The sequence below is a fragment of the Apodemus sylvaticus genome, chromosome 20 (genome assembly GCF_947179515.1).
Source record: "Apodemus sylvaticus chromosome 20, mApoSyl1.1, whole genome shotgun sequence".
NCBI classification, from domain to species: Eukaryota; Metazoa; Chordata; class Mammalia; order Rodentia; family Muridae; genus Apodemus; species Apodemus sylvaticus.
Window position 1 is genome coordinate 17,594,946 of NC_067491.1, and position 12,264 is coordinate 17,607,209.

Below are 12,264 nucleotides of genomic sequence, written 5' to 3' on the forward strand. Positions count from 1 at the left end.
CTCAGGGATGAGGGAGAAGTTAACCATTCTTTTTCAGGAAGTTGAATTTGAGATGCTTGTCCTTTTTATTCCTTGTCATGGCAAACATGCTAGCTAGGATTATATCCACATTTTTCTGTTTGTTTTTTAAAGGAGGCCTTTCCTTCTGCAAATATATACAAACTAATTTTTTTCCTTAATAAAGCATTTCCCCCTCAGTTCAATTGAGAAAGTTTTCTGTGAGGTGTACAAAAATTTTAACGCATTTCAAAAACACATAAATATACTCACCAGTATGAATTATTTTTCAAGCAAAAGTAACAAAATTATTAAACCTGTTCGATACCAAAAATATTTAAAAAGCAAACTGGTTAAATATGATAATTATTAACAATTGTTATGAAGTTGTTTCATTTGAGACAGATCTTATGAATATGTTGTCCAGGCTAGCCTCAAATTTTGACTCTCATGCCTCAGTAATAGGATTACAACAAATGTAACCATGTCTGGCTTTGAAGATGAAGTCGTTCTGTTTTGGCAAGGTCTCACTATATATATATAGCCTTCCCTGCAACTAGCTATGCAGACCAGGCTGACTCAGAGATTGACCTGTCTCTGCTTCCCATGTGCTAGATATAATGACCGGTGAAATTATGCCCCGAAAAGAAGTTTTTGATGCAGTAGGACGATTTAAGATTTTTACTGAGTGCATATACATCATGATGTTGAGCCATCAGTACAAGCCCTTAGCAAATCCAAGTTTTTCCTAGCATCCCTGTTCCACACATTAATTTAGAAAATGTTATCTCACCTAGTAAAACTCAAGACCTTCCCCAGTGAAAGCAATTTTAAAAATTTTGACAAAAATGTGTTTTAAAGTTAATATAGGTTAGAAAGAGTAATGAATTAGAATATTTAATGTTACTTAATGTGATAATGCTACTACATACACATTAATGGCTCCAAATAATTAGTAGGTAGATTATGGTGCTCTGTATTACATGCACTCAGACACATGAACTGCATACGAGAGGTGGTATATCCAGTCTTTGAACACGCTACCTATGGCAGCAGAAGTTAGCTGGAGAGGAAGAGAAAGCAGAAGAGACTGGAAGGCACTGTTGGGGGAGGGGCCATAGAGGAATGTGTGGTTCCTTCTTAAGTTTTCCTGAAGTAAAAAAAACAACAAAACACAAAATGGTGAAATGGAGTATTTAATGAAATGTACAACCTAGCAAAATAAACCCTTTCTCAACTGGCTACACCGTTCCTGTTGTCATTTAAACAAATTTACTTATCTGCAGATATGTCAAAATACTTTCAAAACCAAGACAAAGGTCCTTTTATCTTCTTGCCTCTAGCTTTCTATGAAAAACCGAAGAGATACATATTGATTGATGGGAGGGAGGGGGGACTGGAAGGAGGTAATCAAACAGCAGAGATTTTATTTACTTCAAATGAGTAGTAATCTATTTTACTAAGTTCTACTACTCAAACAGGAATAGCAATACGTTAAGAAACTAGTAACTTCAAACCTACAGAGTAACCGTAAAACATGAAGTTTATGGATTTTTCAAAGGAGTGAAGTAAATATTACAACCATGAAAGCTAATTTCACTTTCAGGGACGGTACTGGTTTGGAGCAAAGCCCTGAAGTTCCCAACCACAGCCACCGTATTTTTAAAAGGTCTAGTGGATGAGCTAGTCACTGTCACTAAGGTTTACAAAGGGCGCGCCGGGCGGGAACTAAATAAAGCGCCATAAACATCGTCCAGTTAGATTAAGTAGTCCCGGTAGTGCTTTAAAAACATGCTTCTCCCCCTAACTTCCTCTCACCAGGTTTAGATCGAAGGAAAAAAAAATCCTGAAAAGGAAGAGGGGGTGGGGGCGGCGATCGGACACCCAGGCTTCGGCGGAGGGGAACTCACTGCTCAGGGGGTGCCGGCGGCCTGCGGCGGGTGTTTGGGGGTGCGCACGCAGGTAGCGCAGGCTGCGGGACGGCGGGAGGACCTGAGCACCGCAGTCACCGCGCCGCCAGGTAGTAGCCCCGGGGACAGACTGCAGGAGGTGCTCGGGGGCGGGCAGTCGGACGAAAACACAAACACAAACACGCTGCGCGTCCCCAGGTGGGCGGACCCACGCCGCCTCAGCTTTTCTCCGCCCCCGCCCCCGAGGCCGCGCTCGGACCCCAGGCCGCGGCTCCCGGCGTGGTGGTCTGGCTTTGGAAGCCCGGCGAGGAGGCCGCGGAGGCCCCACTCTCCGTAACCGCCACAAGGCAGCGCCGCACCTCCGCGGGAGGCGGCGGGACGCAGGGCGGAAGCCCGGGAAGGCTCCAGGGGAGCGCCGCGCTTCTCACCGTCGGCCGGAGTGCGGGAAGCATTCTGTCCATTCGGCGAGCATCGCTCGCCACCTTCTGCCGCCGCCTTAGAGCGAAGTCGGAGCGACGGGGGTCACGGCGGGGGTCAGAGGGTAAAGGTCTTGCTCCCAGCAGCCTCCGCGGTGGATACGTCGCCATCTTGGATCCGCGGGACAAGAAAATTCATGCGGTGAGTTTTTGGCAAATTTTCGGAAGTCTGGCAGCGGGGCGCGCGGCGGGGGAGGCGGATTGAGGGCCCCCTCAAGGCGGGGGAATGCCTCGGGGCTGGTCCGGTCGCGCCCGGGGTCCGCGGGTAGCGTCCCGGCCCGCCGCTTCCCGTTGCTTTTGTCTCGGCTCCAATCGAGAGAGGGAGAGCGGAGCGGGCGGGGAGGGGGGTGGCGGCGCTGGAGGAGGGAGGGGGTGTGTGGCGGGGTGGACAAGACGTAAAGCGTCGCCGTGCTCGGGCCGCCGCCGCCGCCGCAGCAGCAGCAGCAGCTCCGGAGCTTAGGCCCGGTCCCGGCTGCCCGTGGCGGGGCTTTCCCCGTACTCCGCTTCCCCGGCTCCCGCCGGCGCGGAGCAGCCACTGCCGCCGTGCTGCTGCTTCCTGGGGTAGGAGAGAAGGCGGCAGCGGCAGCATCCGAGGAGCCCCGGCCGCTTTAGACGGCTCTGCCACGTTCCCAGCAGCTGCTGGTCCTTGAATCTTTACATTTCTGACCATACACGCGCATCCTCCGCCACTTGTGTGTTTTTGTTTGTGTAAGATGGGGACATCGCACTGGCTAACGGGCCTCAGGAGCCTCCAGGCCCTGAGCTACCGAAGGGCCTTGCAAGGTGGAGGGAAGAGAGCAGCTAAGATGCTGGTTCTGCCACCGTATCCGGAGAGGGAAGCTTCTCTAGTGGTGTAGACTGAGTTCGGATGGTCCTGGGGCGGCGGAGGAGGAACCCGAGACACTCTGTGAAGTTGCAAGCCCTGGTTTCTACTTCCGCCGGGCCCTCTCTACCTTTTGCTGTTTTAGGTCTTCACTTTAAAAGTTTCATACAAGAAATAAGTTGGGTTAAAAGAAACCCGGTAGTTCTTAATAGAGGTACTGTTTGCTCAGGAGAAAGCTTATAATTCTTGTTATGTGTAGGCCCTTACGGAACTCTAAATTGTAATTTTCTTTTTGTAATATTATTTCTGAGGTTTTGTTATTTGCATTTACTTTAGACCCCATTAGTACATTATTACCTCCAAAACCAAAAAAAAAAAAAAAAACCTTACACATGGGTACCACTTTCTTGAAAATCTTAGAGGACATCTTCACTTTTCAACATCTGGAAAGACAAGACAAGTGTTAAGACTGGTTTGCTTCATTTTCATTAAATCCTTAGTCAAAGATTTCTCTTTAATCATCCGGACAGGTCCTAATACAGCAATATGATCCTTAGATTCTTGGCAAATGGTAGAAAGTGTGATACTGAGTTAACCAAATCTGTTCACAAGGGAGACAGTTAATGTTCAAAACTGAATATATTTCCTATTATTAGGGAGATGGAATCGTGTTCCTATAGATTTCCGTTTCCAAACAAATAAGTGGGGGTAATTTATATGGAGAGAGTGGGATAGAAATGTAAACTTTCACAATAGTTTATGTTTGGGAATGCTTGGTATATTCAACAACAGGTCCTTCCCAAAAGTCACCCTTGTATTTTTGTAAGGTAATTTTATTCCAAGTTGGAAGTGTTGCTTAAAAATCTAGTACACTGAAATGACTGCTTTCAAATATTTGTCTGTGTTCAGGTTTTGTGTCTTTGATATGTTTTCTTAATGGTCCAAGATCATTAATAAGGATCCTTGTGCTCTCCTATCTAGTCTGTTGTTATCTTAAAGCTAAGGGAAAAGTTCAAAATGCACAGACAATTTCTTCCACTTTTCATTTTTGCTGGCTTTGCAAGATCCTTAATTTTAAAGTGGAACCTTTTTATTTTTTTAAGTAGTGACTTTTTTGTACGTTGTTTTTAACTCTAGACCATGCATTTGACTTTTCTTTTTGCATTCCTATTAATGCTTTATTAATACACAGAAGTTAAGGTAGTGTATGTGTTGGCAGAGCACTTGGATTCTAAGATACAGTCTAGATACCTGTAACCTTACCAGATGCTAGAGGCTAGAGTCATCTGCACATTAACATATCAGTAAATACAGCCTTTGGAAATTTTGTTTCTAAAGTGATTAAAAACAAATTTGTGTGGTGGAAAAAGAAGCAGATTGATGTCTGTGAGTGGTTTTTATCCTAGGCATCTGAGAACTATTTGATTTGAAAATGAAATCAAACTCCAAATAATATGCTCCCTAAAATAATAATTACCTTTAATTTCCCTATATAAATGTGGGTGCTTTTTGGTTTTTCAGATGCCTTAGGTTTATTTAAAACTTCCAAAAAAAACTTCAAAAATAAATATTTTATACTGCTGGTAAGTTAGAAATACTACTAACTCTGTTAAGCTTGTTTCTTAAGTAGGTGCTAATATTAGCAAAACTTAAACTTTAGTGGATCATTATAAATTTTTTTTTACACTCCACGGGATAGTATAGTTTTTTTTTTTTTTTTAATGGGCAAATGTGCTTGGTAAGAGAGTTTGATTTTATATGTAAATAGAGTATGAGTAGATACCTGCAAAAATAACTATACAATTTTGTGGTCTTTCGAAGTGTGATATTAAGTAGTAGTATCTTTTGATTAAAATTTTAACTCAAGTGAATGACGTAGCTGACTGGATAAAGGCATTTGTCACCACGTCTGATGACCGAAGAAGTTTGATCTGAGAAGACCCATATGGCAGAACAAGAGAATCAACTCTCCTAAATTATTTTCTGTTGGAATCCACACAAATAAATAGCCACATATAATACAAAATTTAAAAATCTACTATAGAGTTCATTTGATACCACACATTTAAAAGCAGGCTGTCAGTCCTGGTATGTTTGTTTGAGCAGACATTGGAGGGAAAACTTAGGTGAATGGTGATAGTTTTAGGAAGAGATTTTATTACCTGAACTGTAGAGGTATTTTTAAGAATTATGTGTAAAATGATGTCCAGGTGTGTGCTCACATGTGCATAATGTGTATGTGAGTGCAAGTGTCTTCTGAGGGTTCAAAGGCTCTGAAGCTGGAGTTATGGGCTGCCTTGCCTGACATGGAGGCTAGGAGCTGAACCCAGGTCCCCTGGAAGAGCAGTCAGTGCTCTTAACTGCTTTGCCATCCCTCTAGCCCTTCTAGTGGATTTTGTAACAGAAAACACAGTAAGTCAAGGAACCAGAGGTTGGGCAGTTTTAGAGGCAGAATTAATCAGAGTTGTACTGTAATTTGAGTGGATTTGCATATAGTGATGGATCAAAAGATTTAGTGCTATGATAGAAGTAGTTCTTGGTTCAGGTGACTGTTCGTCCTGACCAAGAATGATTTCTACCTTTGATATTTGAAGGAATTGTATTTCATTGTAACATTTTCAATATGGGAAAAAGCTGTGCTCAAGTTGGCATCTGTTGTAGAAATTTACATTTAAGGAAGTATAAGGAACATTTGGGTTTAAGGTTCTAAAAATTATTTTAATACCTTTATACCTTGCATCAGTTTATTGAACTCTAAGTAGTATTACTATTTTTTTTGTTTGTTTCTGTAATTATTCTGTGTGCTGTTCTCATCGACTTAAAAATTTTCAATTCTTAGGGCAAATTATGCTGATATAGCTTATCCATCAATATCATCAAGGATGTTCTAGAAATAGAATTCTCCCTATGTTTTCTGACAGTTTTTTTTTTTTTTTCTTGAAATGAAGCTGCAGATACTTGGTATATAGCTTCAGGGATGAATGCTACATTATGAAGTGATAAAATGGTCCACTTTGTCTGACCTTTGGAATGGGTGCATGGCTTATACAACATGATAATGAAAAAAACTGAATTGTGTAGAAAAACGTGTTTTCCTTTGCTAGACCCGTTTTTATATATGATCGAACTCAGGGTCTGAGTCCATTTAGACTGAATTAGCTCTTTTGAACTCAGTTGCTCCTTAACTCTGGAAGTTTGTCTTTTCATTCATAAGCCTGTTTATGTGTGGCGCTTGCTGGTAAGTGTCACTTCTCTGTTACTTGGTAAACTTAGGCAGAACTGGACCATGACAGTTTCCTTCATGAAATCTTTCCTGACTCCCCAATCCTCTGCCTGATCCTTACTGAGTATGTCACCGTGGATCTTCATTTACATGTCATCTCTCTCCACCATGACTTCTACAGGTCTGAGCATAAGCAGGACAGGACTCTTGTCTTGGTTACTTTACATACTCTCTGTAATGTATGGTAGTTAGATTCTCTAGAAATAGGCTTCAAGCAAAACGGGCTGGCTTAGTTGTTTCTTAAATCTCTTTTTGAGTTTTACTTTTTTTATTCTTAATATACTGCTTTACCTTTTGGAAAATAGGTAACTAGCTTTGAGACCTGTCTGTAGCATCTGTGTGAATCCTGGAGAAGACTATTAGTAATGCAGTAATAACATTGTTTTGCTTTTGAACGAGGAATTTGGATCTTTCTAGCTGTACTTTGCATGGCCACAGGCATTAGTGGCAGGCAGCTTGCAGTACTTACAAGGTAATTGTCTTTTCAATACTTAGCCTAGACCTACTACGTTTAAGATGTTTGGTATTAGATTCTTTCTGTTTATTTTTCTTCTAACTACAGAGGTGTAATTCTCTAGTCGATGGGTTTTTGTTTGTTTGTTTGTTTGTTTTTGTTTTTAATATGCTGAGAATTAAACTCAGGACCTTGGCAGGTACTGGGAAGGTGTTCTATTTCTGAGCTACGTTGATTGTATAATATACATCTATCTTGAATATTATAGTTCTTAGGAAGTTAGGTGAGATGCTTTAATACATCTTTAAATCTGTTTTTTAAAATATATCTGGCACATTTCAGCTAGAATTGTTCTCTTGACCAAACAACATCTCACTAGAATTTTCTTATAATTGGATGTTAGAAATGTTAACAAATGATGTATTTGTTTTGCATTTTTGATACAAGGTCTCACTATGTAACCCTGGTTGTCCTGTAACTAGCTTTGGGATTACAGGTATGTACCACCACATCCTGTTGAGAGGCTAACATTTTGAGAACTAATTTAGTCTTCCAGGGTCTGAATGAGAACCCCTTAAAGCTGCGAGCTAGCTTTTTTGGGGTTCCATTTTAGAGATACAGAAAACAAAAACAGGATAAATGATTTTTATGGCAGTTCTGAGAGATGATATGCTGGGTAGATAGGCTCTGAGCGCTGCCTTAATTTTGTATTCACAAAGTAGTGCTTTGAGAATGTAGTTTTTATGATTTGTGTATGAGTATGCATGTCTGGTGAGAAATTAAATAAGCTATGACTGTTCTGGTCTATATTGTTTTGCAAGCTCCTGAGTATGCATGTCTGGTGAGAAATTAAATAAGCTATGACTGTTCTGGTCTATATTGTTTTGCAAGCTCCAGGCTTACTCTTAGGCATTTAGTGGAAAATAGAAGTCCTTCTCTTGCTTAGTATCTTCTAGAGACTTGAGTTACTAAAGATATATATCTCCTTTGAATATATATGTATATATATATGAATATATATATGTGTGTGTGTATGTATGAATTCGATATGTGTGTGTATATATGTATTATATATATATATATATATATATATATATATATATATAATATATATATATATATGAGTTTGATCTAGTACTCAGTATGCTCCCCCCCCCTTTTTTTTTTGTTAGATTGAAGGATATTAATGTGAAAATAGGTCTCCACTTAGCTGGGTGTGGTGATAAAAAACACCTTTGAGGCAGGTAGATCTCTGTAAGTTTGAGAACAGTCTAGTCTACATAGCAAGTTCCAGACCAGCCAGAATTGAGACCATGTCTCAAAGGGGAAAAGAAAAGTAAATTTCTATTCAATAAATAGAAGGAATGATAAGCAAGCTTTGTTGTATATTTAGGCAGTTTGGGTAGCATTGAATGGACTTGCCTTTTTCCTCACCAAACATCCTGATAAACCATTTAGAAATATAGCTCCATTGTGTATAAGCATCTGGACAAAATGTAATGACTGATTATGTAATAGCGTGCTTGGGAAAGGAACATTTGGTTTTGTGTCATGTCTGCCAGGAAAGAGCTTTTATATCTTTTTACATTTTAAGTTTTGATTCTCCTGCATATAGATTTTAGATTTTTTTTTTAATTTACATTTCATGGATCAGTAAACTAGTATCAAGTTCACCTTGTCATTTAAAAGGTCTGATTTGTTTGGCTTTACTATTTCATATTTTAAATACAACAGTTTGCAAAGCACTTTTACAGTATTTTAGTTTTGTGTGGTTTTCACCTTGCTGTTAAAAGTCGTTTAAATTTTAACATTTGGCATTTTTAGAGGCAGAACAGTTAGGTTATTAAGGCTAGTATTAGAAATATGGAAATAGAAAGGTCTTTTTCATCAGTCTGGACTCAAAATCTTTTTTCTTTTATTTTTAGTATTACTTTAAGGAAAGTATGGTCTATCAAGTTATGTACATGTAAGTGGACAGTTTAGTTTTCATATGGTCATCTTGTAAATTTAGGGTAAGAAATTCGAGAGCGGAAGCAAATTTCTGTTTTAGGTTGAATGCCTGACAATATTCAGCAGCTGTTCATGTTTTAAAAAATTATAAACATGTATTGAGAAGCAGTGAAGACTTACAAATAATAATATTAAAATGAGACTAGGCACTAGTAATGAATCTTCAATGACACATTTTACACATTTCCCTAGTGTGCAGTTCTGAGAGATGATATACTGGGTAGATAGGCCTGGAGCTTGCCTGTAATTTTGTATTCACAAAATAGTGCTTTGAAGATGTAGTTTTTATGATTTTTGTATAAGTAAGCATGTGTGGTGAGAAACTTATAAGCTATAACCATTTTGATCCGTATTGTCTTAGAAGTTTGAGGTTTATTCTTAGGCATGCCAGGCAAAAACTAAGGTCTACAGCAAAGTCGGTTAACTCTGCCTCTGAGTGAACAGCCTCCAAAGTGTTCATACTCAGTATGAAATTTCATGTGTTCCTGTGTGTGTGCGTGCGCAGAGTCCTGTCTTCATATGTGTAAAGAATGGTGACAGTGTTTCAGGGGTTTTGTGGAACCACTTCGTCTTGAGCATAGTTGAAAAACCATTGGACTTAATTGCCCAGGTTGCTTTTGATCCTAAAATTTTATGTTTTGAAAGAGTTAAGATTTTTCCTTTTCTGTAGATGTAGATTTCCTTTTTTTTTTTTTTAAGATTTATTTATTATATGTGAGTACACTGTAGCTGTCTTCAGACACCCCAGAAGAGGGCGTCAGATCTCATTATGGATGGTTGTGAGCCACCTTGTGGTTGCTGGGATCTGAACTCAGGACCCTTGGAAAAGCCGTCAGTGAGTGCTCTCAACTGCTGAGCCATCTCTCTAGCCAGGTAAATTTACTTTTTAAAAAGATTAATAGAAAATTTTCAAACTAAATTTTTTTCTGGATTGGCATTCTAGATGTTTTCAGTATGTTGGGGGGGTAGGGAGAGAGAGGGAAATATTTGTGTTAAGGATATATATAAGTATCTGCCTTTAAGTAATGTTCTGATTAGCATTAGAAGAAAAAATAAGTTATTTCAGAATGCTAGAACTTTTGAAAATAAAGGAGGGTAGGGAACAATGTTTGACTGGTGTTGATGAATTTAGATTAAGCAGTGTTGAGAGGACCTGACCTATGCTGTGTGGGATCATTTAAACAAAAGTATAAAAGGAGAAAACAATCCAAAACCTAGTGAGAGATGCTCAAGGAAGACGGAGTAGAGTGTCTTCACGTGGGATCAGGTTGTCCGTGCTTTGACAAGAGCAAGACATTTCATGACCAGTAATGCTTTTTGCATAAATGAGGTGAATTCTCACCAGGAAAGAGTGCCCAAGACATGATCCTGTGGTAAGAGATATAAGAGTAGATTCTGTTAGCTTGAGTAACAAGCTAACAGGTCATTTAGCAGGACACGTTTTAGCAGGACGTGTGAGGAGTGGACAGTGGTTTTCATGAAGAGGCCTTGAAAAAATGTCTAGAGCTGACAGAAATGGCATCAGTCTGTATTAGAGAAAATTATACTGGAGGACATATATAAAATGACCTGATTTGCATCTCCTAAGCGCAAAGAAAACATTTATTATATCTAGGGTTTTAATTTTGTGGTATTAGGTGTTCCTTAGAACTTAGTGGTGTTTCATGTTTAATAAGACCCCCCTGTTTAATAAGGCAACTGTTTTTGTGGGGCCCACACCATTATGCTTGCACTAAATAATTTCTCAGCCTTTATGGGTTTTGTGGTGCATGCTTTAGAAACACTGTAGGATGGAGAGAACAGCCTTGGTAATTAATTGGCTGCAGGGACATGATGTTTGCCTAGGTTCTGAAGGGTGAGTTGGCTTTCATAAAATGGGGGAGAATGATAGGGAAATCCTCTGGAGTTCTTAATGGAATTTTGTGATCACATATAGGTTAGCTGGCGGTATGATGTAGTCATCATGTAAGAGTTTTTTTTCTTTTTTAAATCTTTAACCTCAGCTTTGGACTCAAATGGTCCCCGCTCCTCCCCCCCTTAAACAGTGGGAGTGATTAAATCTCTGTTTCAAGCAATTTTAGATTCTGTATCTGACGATTAAATTTTAAAAATCCATAGTCTATTTGTCAGTCTTGAAGGATTGTATTATCTCTGTTGGATAAACTATTTTGTGCTGCTGTTAGCAAAGGTTTTGTTAAGGAGTTTTAAATTTGATAGTTTTTATCTTTCTGAGAACTTACTGTGATACATATAAGGCAAAGACACAATTCAAACTTTTTATATAAGTAGAAAGAACATACTTAAGCTTGGGGGCACAAAATTTGAATGTTATTTAACATAATACTTTAAGTTTTCAAAAATCTCTAAAACTAGTCACTATTCTGACTCAACTATTGTGAGTTAACCTCTCCAAATTTTCTAATTTTTCTAATGAAGATAAGCAACTGTAGTTAGTTACCACATAGAGTTGAAGAAAGGGCTGAAAGTTCCTGTGCTGTGTTTGTCTGTTGTTGGTTTTTGTTTGTTTGTTTTTTGGGGGGAAGTACTTGTTACATTGAAGAATCTTCTGAAACAGATGAAAACTAGCTACAATTTCTTAAGATTGTAACTAAACTGTATTGAGTCCTCAGTAGTAAACAAGAAGAATACAGTTTTACTTTTATGCTCTAGACATAATTTTTTTTTCCTGTTAGGAATTTTGTTTGTGATGATGATTCCCTAGTAAGTTACACTAAGACTAGTTTTCTTGTGTGAGTAACTGATTGTGTTACCTCTCATGTTACTCTGTGATGCTGTTTTACTCATTTAGTTTTACCATTCAAGAATTTTGTTTATTTAAACATCCAGCTGATGGACTTTGGGAGAGAGAAATTTTAGAGATTATTAGAGAGGCAAAGCTATTTAGAAGTATTCATCTTAGTAAGCCACTTGATAGTGTGTGTTTTTGCATGCTAAAGTGCTGGTACTTTGTATTTGTTATTTAACACAAGCCTTCCTTTTTGAAGAATACACATCCTGACTATTCCTTCGGTTATTCTAATATTTTTTTGAAACTGAATTTGTGTCCCTCATCAGGGTCCACACATTTTCTTGTGCTTGCTTTTTCCTTACCCTACTCTGCAAAAGCCATCATTTACAAATAGAGCGTTGAGCCTCTCAGCGAGATGGTTTGAAACTACTGTGTACACTCCTTGTATGTATATGTAATATATATGAATAATTTATACTGGCTTTTATTCTTAAATCTTGAAGACTTCTTTTGGGTGCTGAGTGTTTGGGAGTATTAAAAATAAATACCATATAAGGAAAAC

The 12,264-nt window shown here is 39.0% G+C and overlaps 1 protein-coding gene across 4 annotated transcripts in view; it reads left to right on the top strand.

Annotated features, from left to right (window-relative positions):
• The first annotated feature begins 2,407 nt into the window (after positions 1–2,407).
• Cnot2 (CCR4-NOT transcription complex subunit 2) overlaps positions 2,408–12,264 on the top strand; it is a 92,551-nt gene continuing 82,694 nt past the window's right edge. For 2 of the 4 annotated variants that reach the window (XM_052165825.1, XM_052165828.1), the window contains exon 1: positions 2,442–2,525. In XM_052165825.1, the coding sequence (XP_052021785.1) occupies positions 2,521–2,525 (5 nt within the window). In that variant the 5' untranslated portion in view covers positions 2,442–2,520. Of the gene's footprint in view, positions 2,526–12,264 lie in introns of all 4 variants that reach the window. The other 2 variants (XM_052165829.1, XM_052165826.1) reach the window with 2 other exon arrangements.